At 53.3% G+C, this 13495-nt stretch overlaps 2 protein-coding genes and 1 long non-coding RNA gene across 31 annotated transcripts in view; 2 read left to right on the top strand and 1 right to left on the bottom strand.

Annotated features, from left to right (window-relative positions):
• Positions 1 to 404: 404 nt before the first annotated feature.
• LOC135968901 (uncharacterized) lies at positions 405 to 2314 on the bottom strand. The gene is made up of 2 exons (XR_010583927.2): positions 2151 to 2314; positions 405 to 635 (listed from the first exon to the last, which is right to left on the bottom strand). It is a non-coding gene; the product is annotated as an uncharacterized lncRNA (long non-coding RNA).
• A 167-nt stretch (positions 2315 to 2481) lies between these two features.
• On the top strand, positions 2482 to 3473 carry UQCC4 (ubiquinol-cytochrome c reductase complex assembly factor 4). The gene is made up of 2 exons (XM_005590853.4): positions 2482 to 2537; positions 2617 to 3473. The coding sequence occupies exons 1-2, from the start codon at positions 2506 to 2508 to the stop codon at positions 2981 to 2983; spliced, it is 399 nt and encodes a 132-aa protein (XP_005590910.4). The 5' UTR covers positions 2482 to 2505; the 3' UTR covers positions 2984 to 3473.
• Positions 3474 to 8146: 4673 nt separating this feature from the next.
• UNKL (unk like zinc finger) overlaps positions 8147 to 13495 on the top strand; it is a 47118-nt gene continuing 41769 nt past the window's right edge. For 13 of the 29 annotated variants that reach the window (XR_012429599.1, XR_012429603.1, XR_012429601.1 and 10 more), the window contains exons 1-2: positions 8147 to 8410; positions 8800 to 9009. Coding sequence is in view for 9 of the 29 variants with exons in the window: in XM_074028490.1 (XP_073884591.1) it covers positions 8160 to 8410; positions 8800 to 9009 (461 nt within the window). In the remaining 20 variants the exon portion in view is untranslated. The remainder of the gene's footprint in view (positions 8411 to 8799; positions 9010 to 13495) is intronic. The other 16 variants (XR_012429596.1, XR_012429595.1, XR_006694774.2 and 13 more) reach the window with 4 other exon arrangements.

Raw genomic sequence — 13495 nt, 5'->3', positions numbered from 1 at the left:
CAGAAGTTGCACTGAGCGGAGATTGCATCATTGCACTCCAGCGCGGGCGACAAGAGTGAAACTCCTCCTCAATCAATCAATCAAGGCTGGGCGCGGTGGCTCACGCCTATAATCCCAGCACTTTGAGAAGCCAAGGCAGGTGGATCACCTGAGGTCAGGAGTTCGAGACTAGCCTGGCTAACATCGTGAAATCCCGTTTCTACCAAACATACAAAAATTAGCCAGGTGTGGTGGTGGGCGCCTGTGGTCCCAAGCCAGTCAAGTGGCTGAGGTGGGAGAATCGCTTGGGCCCGGGAGGCGAAGGTGTAAGTGCTGAATGGGTTCACCTTGCCCGCTGCCTAGACAGAGCCCATTTATCAAGACATGGGGGAGTGCAATAGAGGAGTAATTCACGCAGAGCTGGCTGTGCGGGACACAGGAGTTTTATTATTACTCTAATCAGTCTCCCCAGGCATTCGGGGATAGGAGTTTTTAAAGCTAATTGGTGGGTACAGGCTTGGCAAGTGGGGAGTGCTGGTTGGTCAGGTTGGAGATGGACTCATGTTCAGACTCCTCTGTTCCTGGGTGGCATAGCAGAACTGGTTGGGCCAGATTACCGGTCTGGGTGGTACCAGCTGATCCATCCAGTACAGGGTCTGCAAAATATCTCAGGCACTGATCTTTGATCTTAGGTTTTTTTCTTTTTTTGAGACAGAGTCTTGCTGTGTCGCCCAGGCTGGAGTGCAATGGCACGATCTTGGCTCACTGCAACCTCTACCTCCAGGATTCAAGCGATTCTTCTCCCTCAGCTTCCCAAGTGGCTGGAACTACAGGCTCCTGCCACCATCCCAGGCTCATTTTTGTATTTTTAGTAGAGACAGGGTTTCACCACATTGGCCAGGCTGATCTTGATCTCCTGACCTCGTGATCCACCCAACTTGGCCTCCCAAAGTGCTGGGATTACAGGCGTGAGCCCCCACACCCGGCCTGATCTTAGATCTTACAATAGTGATGTTATCCCCAGAAGCAATTTGGGGAGGTTCAGACTCTTTGTTTTTTTGAGGCGGGGTCTTGCTCTGTCACCCAGGCTGGAGTACAGTGGCGCCATTTCGGCTCACTGCAACCTGTGCCTCCCATGTTCAAGCGATTCTCCTGCCTTAGCCTCCCAAGTAGATGGGAGTACCAGCGTGTGCCACCATGCCCGGCTAAGTTTTTGTATTTTTAGTAGAGACAGGGTTTCACCGTATTAGCCATGATGGTGTCGATCTCTTGACCTCATGGTCTGCCTGCCTAGGCCACCCAAAGTACTGGGATTACAGGCATGAGCCACCGCGCCCAGCCGGTTCAGACTCTTGGAGCCAGAGGCAGCATGACCACTAAACCATAATTTCTAATTTTTTTTTTTTTTTGAGATGGAGTCGTGCTCTGTGGCCCAGGCTGGAGTGCAGTGTCACAGTCTCGGCTCATTGCAATCTCTGCCTCCCGGGTTCAGGCAGTTTTTCTGCCTCAGCCTCCCAAGTAGCTGGCATTACAGGTGTTCAACACCACGCCTGGCTAATTTTTGTACTTTTAATAGAGACCGGGTTTCACCCTGTGGGCCAGGTTGGTCTTCATCTCTTGACCTCGTGATCCGCCCGACTCGGCCTCCCAAAGTGCTGGGATTACAGGCGTGAGCCAGCGCGCCCAGACAATTTCTAATTTTGTAGCTGATGTATTAGTCCTGCAAAGGCGGACACTGGTCCTCAGGCAAGAAGGGGGTCTTTTCTGGAAAGGGCTGTTAACTTTGTTTCAGAGTCAAACCAAGAACTGAAATCCTTCCCCAGGTTAGCTCTGTCCACGCCCAGGAATGAACCAGGACAGCTTAAGTGTGGGAAGCACGACGCAGCACCTTAGTTAGGTCTGATCTCTTTCACTGTCACAACTTCTCAGTGATAATTTTTGCAAAGGCGGTTTCAGAGGCCGCAGTGATGTGAGATCGCTCCACTGCCGTCCAGTCTGGGTGACAGAGCGAGTCCCTGTCTCATGCAAAGAACCAAACGGGAAAAAAAAACAAAAACAAAAATTGGGCTGCGCCACGGCCTCGGGGAAAGCCGGCAGAGAGGTGCGGGCGCCCAGCCCAGGACGGGCAGGGCAGGGCTGAGGGCGCGGATCCCCACCCATGCCCCGAGCACCTTCATGACGGTTCAGAGCTGCTCCGAGGCAAACTCAGACAACTCTCTGAGGACGACGTCCGCCCCCGTGGCGCCCCGCCTCTCTTCGGGGCCAGGGACCCGGGACTCGGTCCTATTCGAAAGGGACAGAGAACTACATTTCCCGGCATGCCGTCGCGTTCTCCGTCGGCGCTGGGGCCTGCGACGGAAAAAGCTCGCCGCAGTTAAACGTAATTTCCGTTGCGCTACTGGAACCACGTTCTGTAGTCGTGAGCGGAGGCCTGGTATGGCGTCCGGTTTCCGATTTCCTCTTTCGGGCGACGGAACTGACGCCATCACGGCGCGCCCCGGCGTCGAACGCGGAGTCAAGTCTGTAATGAACCGTGTCCTGTGTGCCCCGGCGGCCGGGTGAGCTCCTCAAGGTCTCGGAGGGTCGAGGGCAGGCACCGGCGGGCGGGCGGAGCGCTTACTGCTCTCTCTCTTCCAGGGCCGTCCGGGCGCTGAGGCTCATGAGCTGGGCTTCTGGAAGCCTTCATCCGGTGCCCGGTTCCCGGGATCTGGCCCAGCCTGCCGCCGTGGAAGAGGACGACCCTGACCGCCCCATTAAGTTTTCCTCCAGCAAAGCTAACCCTAGCCGCTGGTCTGTGGGCCATTCCACGGGAAAGGAACATCATCGGCCCTGGTGGAAGGTGCTGCCCCTCAGCTTCTTCCTCATGGCGCTGGTCATCTGGTGCTACCTGAGGGAGGAGAGCGAGGCGGATCAGTGGCTGGGACGGGTGTTGGGAGAGGAGCCAGAGCCCCGTGATCGTTCTGAGGAGCCTGAAACTCCAGCTGCCCACGGAGCGAGAAGTTAACGGGGTGGCCGCCGGGGCTGGCAGGAAGGGAGCTGACAGCCGCCCTTCGGATTTGATGTCACTGTTTGCCCGTGACTGTCCTGGCTATGCGTGCGTCCTCCGCACTGAAGGACTTGGATGGTGGGTGGAGCACTTGGTTATGCTGATCCGCGTGAAGGCGGAGTAGAATCTGAGCAAATCGGAACCTGCTCCTTGCCTGGCGCTTGATGTCCAAGGATTCCATCCGCAAGACCTTTTTTTAGATCCTTAGGAAAGGTTTCAGTTGCACTGTGTGCTGTTGGATTTGCCCAGTCTTTGTATAACATAATCATGTTTCCAAAGCAATTCTGGTGACACTTGTAATCCGGTGTTAGTGTGCAGGTAATTTGCTTTCTGAGATAGATTGGCAGAAGTGTGAAACTTTATTACATACTGTGTGGCCTGTGTAAAGAACACTTCTCCATATTAGTTCTGCACAATAACAAATTGAAAATAAATTTTAATTTTATAATATGGGGTTAGATGATTCCTTTTCGCATCTAGTTTTTAAAAAGGGGGTATTTTAGCAGTTATTGTTTTTTATTTTAGTATTACCAGAGCACATAAGTTAGTTGCACCAGCAGCTATTTTTAAAAGTTTCGTTTTCCTTTTTTTTTTTTTTTCCCCGAGAGTGGGAACTGAGGAGAGAAACCTACAGATATATCACCAAATAGTACCAGAAATGAGGAACTTTGGCAGTTTTCTGCAAAACTTTTTAAGCAAAGCAACAATTTTCTGAGTAGAATACAGCTAATGAGTAATTTCTTTTCACAAATGATGGGCTCTATTTTGGGTTACCTAAGTGATATTTGTTGTTTTTGTTTTTTGTTGTTTTTCATTTTCGAGACAGGGTCTTACTCTGTCGCCCAGACTGGAGTGCAGTGGCACAGTTTTGGCTCACTGCACCCTCTGTCTCCTGGGTTCAAGCGATTCTTCTGCCTCAGCCTCCCGAGTAGCTGGAACTATGGGCTTGTGCCACCACACCCAGATCATTTTTATATTTTCAGTAGAGACGGGGTTTTGGCATGTGCCAGGCTGGTCTCAAACTCCTGACCTCAAGTGATCTCTCCTCCTTGGTCTCCCAAAGTGCTGGGATTACAGGTAGGAGCCACCGCGCCCGGCCCCAGATTTTTTTGTCTCTTTTTTTGAGGTGGAGTCTTGCTCTGTCACCTAGGCTGGAGTGCAGTAGTAGGATCTTGGCTCACTGCAACCTCCGCCTCCTGGGTTCAAGCGATTCTCCTGCCTCAGCCTCCAGGGTAGCTTCAATCACAGGCATGCGCCACCACACCCGTCTAATTTTTGTATGTTTAGTAGAGATGGGGTTTCTCCATGTTGGCCAGGCTGGTCTTGGAGTCCCAACCTCAAGTGATCTGCCCGCCTTGGCCTCCCAAAGTTCTGGGATTACAGGTGTGAGCCACTGTGCCCAGTCAATTGTTTTCATACATATATACATATACATTTTTGACAATGTGACTGTCCCACATGCAGCAGATCCCAAGTGCCTCCAGGGCAGTGATCTGGGAGTGCTTTTCCAGTTGCTGACCTCACACCTGTGCCATGGACAGACCCAGGGCCAGCTGGGGATGGTGGGCGGATCTTCCCTACTCCTGGAGTTTTCAAAGGATGGTAACAGCAGGTTGATAAGTGAACAGTTAATTCAGTACAGTTAGTATTTATTATTATTAGTTTTTGAGATGGAGTCTTACTCTGTTGCCTAGGCTGGAGTGCAGTGGTACAGTCTTGGCTCACTGCAACCTCTGCCTCCCGGGTTTAAGCACTTCTGCCCCAGCCTCCTGAGTAGCTGGGATTACAGGCACACCACCACTCCTGGCTAATTTTTGTATTTTTAGTAGAGACAGGGTGTTGCCATGTTGGCCGGGCTGGTCTTGAACTCCTGACCTTGGGAGATCTGTCCACCTTGGCCTCCCAAAGTGCTGGGGTTACAGGCAGGAGCCACTGCACCCAGTTGTATTTAACTATTTTTGTAGTGTGTTTGTCTTGTTTTCCTGACTGGGCTGTAGGTTTTATTTTCCCCAGGGTACATGGCACACTGACCTCCCCAGATAAGCATTTGAGAGGGAGACCATTGTAAGCATGCTAGAACAGACGTAACTGCGCGATACTTGAGATGACATAGCTGGGCAGAAGGTGGAAATTGGTTTTTTTTTGTTTTTTTTTTTTTGAGACGGAGTCTCGCTCTGTCGCCCAGACTGGAGTGCAGTGGCGCGATCTCGGCTCACTGCAAGCTCCGCCTCCCGGGTTCACGCCATTCTCCTGCCTCAGCCTCCAGAGTAGCTGGGACTACAGGCGCCCGCCACCACGCCCGGCTAATTTCTTTTTGTATTTTTAGTAGAGACGGGGTTTCACCGTGTTAGCCAGGATGGTCTCGATCTCCTGACCTCGTGATCCGCCCGCCTCGGCCTCCCAAAGTGCTGGGATTACAGGCTTGAGCCACCGCGCCCGGCCGTTTTTTTTTTTTTTTCAAGGTGGAGTCTCTGTCGCCCAGGCTTGAGTGTGGTGGTGTGATCTCGGCTCACAGCAACCTCTGCCTTCCGGGTTCAAGCAATTCTCCTGCCTCAGCCTCCTGAGTAGCTGGGATTACAGACACGCACCACTGCACCCGGCTAATTGTTTTGTATTTTCAGTAGAGACGGGTTTCACTATGTTGGCTAGTCTGGTCTCAAACTCCTGATTACTAACGGGGTTGAGCCACTGCGCCCGGCCAGAAATTGTTTTAAAACGAAAATTCTTTCAAGGAATATGTTAGCCCAAATGGTCACATCTAAACCGATGAACTGTCTCAGAAGGTCCTGCCAGTGCTGTGCATTTTGTCCCCAAGAAAAGTGAAATACTTATAAATTCACAGTGAAAAACCTGGGGTTGGCTGGGTGCGGTGGCTCATGCCTGTAATCCCAGCACTTTGGGAGGCCGAGGCGGGCGGATCACGAGGTCAGGAGGTCAAGACCATCCTGGCTAACACGGTGAAACCCCGTCTCTACTAAAAAAATACAAAAAAATTAGCCGGGTGCCGTGGCGGGCGCCTGTAGTCCCAGCTACTGGGGAGGCTGAGGCAGGGGAATGGCGTGATCCCAGGAGGCAGAGCTTACAGTAAGCCGAGCTCGTTCCACTGCACTCCAGCCTGGGCGATAGAGCAAGACTCTGTCTCAAAAAAAAAAAAAAAAAAAAGGAAAACCTGGGGTTATTAAATCTGGTACCACCCTGGGTTTTAGAGAACATTTCTTCCAAAGCATGAAAAAAAAAAAAATGATACTTTCAATAAGCCTTACATCAGTTTCCTTTGATTTCTTCAAGGAAGATGCCCCCGGGGTGTGGAGGAACAGCAGGCGTCTTCACTCATACGTTTATAGCAAAGATCCCCAAATTCCTAAACCCTAAGGCCTCAAATCCTTTTCCTAGCTTTAGCAGGCTCCATAGACACCTCTGCTGGGCAGCTCACAGGCTCCTTAAACTCCAAAATGGAATTAATCTCCCCCAAACCTGTCGCTTCTCCCTTGTTCTGTATTCCTGCAAGCCAGAGACCTGGGCATCATCCTAGACTCCCTTTCCATTCCTAGCACCCTGGGAGTCTTCAAGATCTGTTTATTCCTCTCTGAAGAATTCCCAGGCCCTGTCCTTCCTGCTTGACTTCATTTTCCTGCTTGACTCAACTTGAAAATACCATTTTCTTCATTATCATTTTAATTTTAAGATTTAAATATAATGTTTGTAGAAATAATTCATTTAGAAAACGTGAACCTGGCTGGGCGCTGTGGCTCATGCCTGTAATCCCAGCACTTTGAAAGGCTGAGGCAGGTGGATCACCTGAGGTTGGGAGTTGGAGACCAGCCTAACCAACGTGGAGAAACCCCGTCTCTACTAAAAATAAAAAATTAGCTGGGCGCGGTGGTGAATGCCTGTAATCACAGCTACTCCAGAGGCTAAGGCAGGAGAATTCCTTGAACCTGGGAGGCGGAGGTTGCAACAGTGAGCCGAGATCGAGCCACTGCACTCCACCCTGGGTAACAACAGTGAAACTCCGTCCCCCCCCACCTCTCCCCCGCCAAAAGAAAAGAAAATGTGAACCTATAAAGAAATTTATCCTACCAGCAAATGATAGTTTTTGTTGTTTTACAGTAATAATATTTTTTAAAAAAACCTGACATACTTGGAACAAATCTGTAGGAAGTGATTTGTTTTTAACCTAAATGGGCACATTTTTCTTTTTCTTTTTTTTTTTTTTTTTGAGACGGAGTCTCACTCTGTTGCCCAGGCTGGAGTGCAGTGGCGCGATCTCGGCTCACTGCAAGCTCCGCCTCCCGGGTTCACGCCATTCTCCTGCCTCAGCCTCCCGGGTAGCTGGGACTACAGGCGCCCGCCACCTCGCCCGGCTAGTTTTTTGTATTTTTAGTAGAGACGGGGTTTTACCGTGTTAGCCAGGATGGTCTTGACCTCCTGACCTCGTGATCCGCCCGCCTTGGCCTCCCAAACTGCTGGTATTACAGGCGTGAGCCACCGCGCCCGGCCTCCTACCACTAACAATTCTTAGGAAACGCTGTTTCTATCAAATCACGTATAGCACTTAGAGTTTTCCATTTTCTCGGCTACTGGGCTGTTGGGGGAGGGGGGCCTCAAGTGTTTGCAAAATAACTGTGATAATTACCTTTGTAGATGAATCTTTGAATGTAAGTTTCTGAGGTCAGGGTTCGAAATGGAAGAAATTCCTTTTTACAAAGGCCAGGACCCCTTGGCCCTTCCGCCCCGTGCCTGGCTCCCCCTGACATTAGCCTCTTGGTTAGTTTGTGGAAGACCAGCTCTATTGAGATACAACTCTTGTGATTAATTCATGTAAAATACACGGTTATGTCGGGTCATGTCACAGCAGGGGCGACCATCGCGGGTCCCACGCGCGGCCCCGGGCAGGGCCCCCTCCCACCCGCGTCCCAGGCCGGGGACCGCAGGGCACGGCAGGGTAGGGCGGGGCGCGGGGTTGGGGCGGGGGCGGGGTCTGTGGCCGGGGGCGGGGCTGGGGCTGGGGCGGGGCTGGGGTCTGCGGGCCGGGGGCGGGGCAGCGGGGGGCGTGGCCGCGGGGGGCGCGCGAGGAGATCCGGGGGCGGGGGCGCCGGCGCGGCGCATGCGCGCTGCATTGTTTTGACTGAAAATGCCGTCGGTTTCGAAAGCGGCGGCGGCGGCGCTGAGCGGGTCCCCCCCGCAGACTGAGAAGCCGACCCACTACAGGTCAGCGCCCGTCCGGCCTGCGGCCCCCCGCCCGCGCCCGGTACAGCTCGGAGCCTCCCGCCGGGGCTCGCGCCGCCTCCGCCTCCCCTTCGCCGTCCCGGCGCCCCCTGGCCTCCGCGCCGCGCCTGGTCCGGGGGGGCCACGACCCTCTGCGCTCGGCGGCCTCCGCCTGAGGTCGGAGCGCGGCGCCAGGGTCTGGGACGGCACCCGGTTCCGGGGTCCACGCGCCTCTGGGAGGGAGGAACGCCCCGGGGTTGGGGGCTGCGCCTGGGCTCGGGGACCGGGACCCTCTGCTCCGGCTGCTGACCCTGAGGTCACAGCGGGTCGCCCAGGGTCCGGGGTGGCGCTTGGGCTTGGGGACCAGGGTCAGCGCCTGGGCTTCGAGGTCGGGTGAGGGTCGTATCTGGAGTCGGGATGGGGGTGGGCGCAGCGCCCGGGACCCGCCAGGAATCTGAGTGCAGGTCGACCCTGGGGTTGGAGCGCCTGAGGCCGGTGGGTCCCGCCGCCCACGAGTCCCCGGAGGTGCTGCCGGAAGCGAGCTGCGGCGCTGTCTGTGTTTGTAGGTACCTGAAGGAGTTCAGGACGGAGCAGTGCCCCCTGTTTTCACAGCACAAGTGCGCGCAGCACCGGCCGTTCACCTGCTTCCACTGGCACTTCCTCAACCAGCGGCGCCGCAGGCCCCTCCGCAGGCGCGACGGCACCTTCAACTACAGCCCCGACGTGTACTGCTCCAAGTACAACGAAGCCACCGGCGTGTGCCCCGACGGCGACGAGTAAGCGGTCGCGAGGGGGCGCCGCTGCCCGGGGGGAGGTGGGGGCCTCCGCCCAGGGACTCGGCCTGGACCCTCAGCGGACGCCGTGGTGTCCATTCCTGGCCTCTGTCGAGGGCGTCGTAATTATATGCTGAAGTTTTCTAGTGACCGACCAGGGATGCTGGGGAGGCGTTTCCTAGTCTCAGGCCAGTTCCGGAGGGATTATATGGGTTTTAGGGGTAACGCTTGTGTGACTCAAACCAATTTTGCTTCACTTGCCACTTTTTTTTGTTTATTTGTTTTTTGTTTTTTGAGACGGAGTTTCGCTCTTGTTGCCCAGGCTGGAGTGCATGGCATGATCTCGGTTCACTGCAGCCTTCACCTCCCGGGTTCAAGTGATTCTCCTGCCTCAGCCTCCTGAGTAGCTGGGATTACAGGCATGTGCCACCACGCCCAGCTAATAGAGTAAAATAATTTTACTCTATGTTTAGTAGAGACAGGGTTTCTCCATGTTGGTTAGGCGGGTTTTGAACTCCCAACCTCAGGTGATCTACTCGCGTCAGCCTCCCAAAGTGCTGGGATGACAGGTATGAGCCACCGTGCCTGGCCCCACTTTTTTTTTTTTTTTTTTTTTTGAGACAGGGTCTTGCTCTGTCACTGGGGCTGGAGTGCAATGATGGGACATGGCTCACTGCAGCCACCAACTCCTAGGCTCAAGTGATCTTCCCTTCTCAGCCTCCCAAGTAGCTGGGACTGCAGGCTCATGCCATACCAGCTAATTTTGCATAGTTTTTGTAGGGATGGGGTCTCACTACATTGCCCAGGCTGGTCTTGAACTTCTGGGCTCAAGTGATCCTCCTGCCTCAGCCTCCCAAAGTGCTGGGATTCCAGGTGTGAGCCACTGTGCCTAGCTGTTTCCCACTCTTGATTTGACACAGTTCCTGCATCAGAACCAACCACTGGCCAAGTGCATTGTTTTGTGTTTCTGTAGAGATGGGGTTCTTGCTGTAGCCTGGTCTGGTCTCAGTCTCCTGGGCACAGTGATCCTCCCTCCTTGGCCTCCCAAAGTCCTGGGATTCCAGGCATGATCCACTGCGCCTGGCCAGGTTTTGGAGCATTTTGTAGCGGTCGGTTGCTTTCCACGCAGAGAGCTTGTTAGAATATTCACGCTGTAGAGTATATCTGGGATGTTTCCTTTCTTGATGTTTACATATTTATTTTAATTTTAGAAAAGATAGTAAAGTTTTTATGTGCAGGCTCATTTATGTAGCATTGAGATTGAGTCTTGCTCTGTCATCCCGGTTGGAGTGCAGTGGCATGATCTTTGCTCACTGCAACCTCTACCTTCCAGGTTCAAGTGACCTGCCTCAGCCTCCTGAATAGCTGGGATTACAGGCACCCACCACCACACCTGGCTAATTTTTTGTATTTTTAATAGAGATGGGGTTTTGCCATGCTGGCCAGGCTGGTCTCAAACTCCTGACCTCAGGTGATTCTCCCTCCTTGGCATCTTAAAGTGCTGGGATTACAGGCGTGAGCCACTGCACCCAGCTGTTTTTGTTTTTTGAGACAGGGTCTTGCTCTGTCCCCTGGGCTGGTGTGCAGGGGCACGAACATGGCTCACTGCAGCTTGAACCTCCAGGGCTCAAACGATCTTCCTGCCTCAGCCTCCTGAGCAGCTGGGGCCACAGGAGTGCTCTGTCACTCCTGGCTAATTTAGTATTACTGCTTTTTTGAGACCAAGTCTCACTCTGGTTGCCTGGGCTGGAGTGCAGTGGTATGATCTCAGCTCACTGCAGCCTCTACCTCCTGGGGTCAGGTGATTCTCCCTCTTCAACCTCTGGAGTAGCTGGGACTACAGACTCTCTACACCACGCCCGGCTAATTTTTTTGTATTTTTAGTAGAGATGGGGTTTTGTTATGTTGTCCAGGCTGGTCTCAGTCTCAAACTCCTGGACTCAAGTGATCCTCCCACCGCAGCCTCCCAGAGTGCTAGGATAACAGGTGTGAGCCACCACACACCTTGGCTCACTTTTTTTTTTTTTTGTAGAGATGGAGTCTCACTGTGTTGCCCGGCCTCAGGCGATCCTCCCACCTTGACCTCCCCAAAGTGCAGGGATTGTAGGTGCAAACCACCACACCTGGCTCTAGTGTTGTTAAGGCAGGTTGGTGCCTAAACTTGAAGTAATGTAGCCAGCCCGTTTGGGTGAGGATGATGATGTACTTCTAGGCGGTTCTGAAAGTGCATAATTGAATTGCTTTTTGAGCCACTGTTTATTGCAAATGGGGCTTTCAAAGGCAGGTATTTGTCTAGTTAATGTCTGGGCTCAGCCCCTAATTTCCCTTGGTCAAGCCACTTATCTGCCCAGATCAGGGATCCTGAGTTTCGAGTGGGGCCAGTGCTGCCTAACTCTGGTGTGGGGGTTCCAGAAGTGTGAATACGAGCACCCAGCCTGTCTGACCCCGCTCCAGTGTTGAATACGGGGCACTGATTGGCAGCGCTCTGTCACCCAGGCTGGAGTGCAATGGTGCAATCTCAGCTCACTGTAACTTCCACCTCCCGGGTTCAAGCGATTATACTGCCTCAGCCTCCCGAGTAGCTGGAATTACAGGCGTGCACCACCACGCCCGGCTAATTTTGTGTTTTTAGTAGAGATGGGGTTTCTCCATGTTGGTCAGGCTGGTCTCGAATTCCCGACCTCAGGTGATCCGCCCGCCTCAGCCTGCAAAAGTGCTGGGATTACAGGTGTGCAGCCCTGCACCCGGTGAGAAAGCATCTTTTCATAACTGTTTCTTTTTTTGGAGATGGAATCTCACTCTCACTCTGTCTCCCAGACTGGAGTGCAGTGGCGCAATCTCGGCTCACTGTATCCTTTGCCTCCTGGGTTCAAGCAATTATTCTGCCTCAGCCTACCAAGTAGCTGGGATTATAGGCGTGTGCCAGCATGCCTGGCTAATTTTTGTATTTTTAGTAGAGATGGGTTTCGCCGTGTTGGCCAGGCTGGTCTTGAACTCCTGACCTCAGGTGATCTGCTAGCCTCGGCCTCCAAAAGTGCTGGGATTACATGCATGAGCCACCATGAGCCACTGCGCCCGGCCTCATAACTGTTTTGGTTCCGGAGTCTGGAAGTCCTGGTGTGGACTGAGCCCCACTGCTAGGCACAGGGTGGTGTCCAGTTCTTACAGGGACCGACAGTGCTGTGGTAAGCGCCTGCCTCGAGGTGGTCGCTTCAAGCCGTGCTCAAGTAGCAGTTCCATAACACGATTATTCATTACACAAATATTAGCCTGCTGTCTGAATGGCTTACAGTTTATAACTGAGGGTGGTAAGTGGGGCTAAGATGCCTGTTTGGTGTTTTGTTTTGGATGCATCCTGGGTATATCCACATATAATAAGGAAATTTCCTTATTTTATTTAATATTTTGTTTGTAGCATGTGAATGACTTGCTTTGGCCGGCCCTTTCGGAGGTGTTTGACAGGCTGCCTCCCCTGGGAATCTCCTCCGTAATTACCCTTCGTTCCCCGGGAGTGGAACTTTCTTACCACTGCACGCAGGGGATAGCCAGTTGGTCCCACTGAAGTGCCTGCTCTGGTTCTCATTGAGGGTTGCCTCAGAATTTGTAAATAGATGAACGTTCAGAATAAGGACAGGAGTTTCCTTTTCTTTCTTTCTTTTTTTTTTTTTTTGAGATGGAGTCTCAAAAAAAACAGTCCAGCCTCTTGCTCAGGCTGGAGTGCAGTGGTGCAATCTCGGCTCGCTGCAAGCTCTGCCTCCCAGGTTCACACCATTCTCCTGCCTCAGCCTCCCGAGTAGCAGGCGCCTGCCATCAGCCAGGGCCTTCCTTTTCTTTAGTTCATTGGTTTTTGAAATTTCTACTTTGGCTGGGCACGGTGGCTCACGCCTGTAATTCCAGCACTTTGGGAGGCCGAGGCGGGTGGATCATGAGGTCAGGAGATCGAGACCATCCAGGCTAACATGGTGAAACCCCGTCTCCACTAAAAATACAAAAAATAAGCTGGGCGTGGTGGCGGGCGCCTGTAGTCCCAGCTACTTGGGAGGTTGAGGCAGGAGAATGGCGTGAAGCTGGGAGGCGGAGCTTGCAGTGAGCCGAGATCGTGCCACCGCACTCCAGCCTGGGCGACAGAGCGAGACTCCGTCTCAAAAAAAAAAAAATTTCTATTTTGGGTGTTGATACTACCAACCTGTTATTTTACACATAAATGTGTATCAGAGAGCAGAGACCCTTAGCACATGTCAGGCCTGGCTCTTGGTTCTGGCTGGAGGCGCTGGGGCTGAGCTGTAGGGCAGAGCAGGACTGGGACCCCAGGAGGGCCCCCCGCTGCTGGCGCCTCCTTTCCTGGGCAGGCTGGCACCTCGCTCCACCCCTGCCTGCTCAGTGGCTGCCTCAGTGTCAGCCCCTCCTGGGGTCAGCCTCACTGGCACCAGCTCCTGCGGGCGCCTCTGCCATCACCGCCCCCTCCGTGGAGGGTGACCTCCTCCAGCCC

Source organism: Macaca fascicularis, chromosome 20, assembly GCF_037993035.2.
Source record: "Macaca fascicularis isolate 582-1 chromosome 20, T2T-MFA8v1.1".
In the NCBI taxonomy this organism is placed as follows: Eukaryota; Metazoa; Chordata; class Mammalia; order Primates; family Cercopithecidae; genus Macaca; species Macaca fascicularis.
Note: the sequence above shows the minus strand (reverse complement) of the source record. Positions and strands in the feature narration are given on the sequence as shown.

Excerpts from the sequence above, each read along its gene's own strand:
- UQCC4 (XM_005590853.4), top strand. The coding sequence starts at position 2,506 with ATGAACCGTGTCCTGTGTGCCCCGGCGGCCGG. Across the intron at positions 2,538-2,616 it reads CTGTGTGCCCCGGCGGCCGG|GGCCGTCCGGGCGCTGAGGC; the intron begins GTGAGCTCCTCA and ends TCTCTCTTCCAG.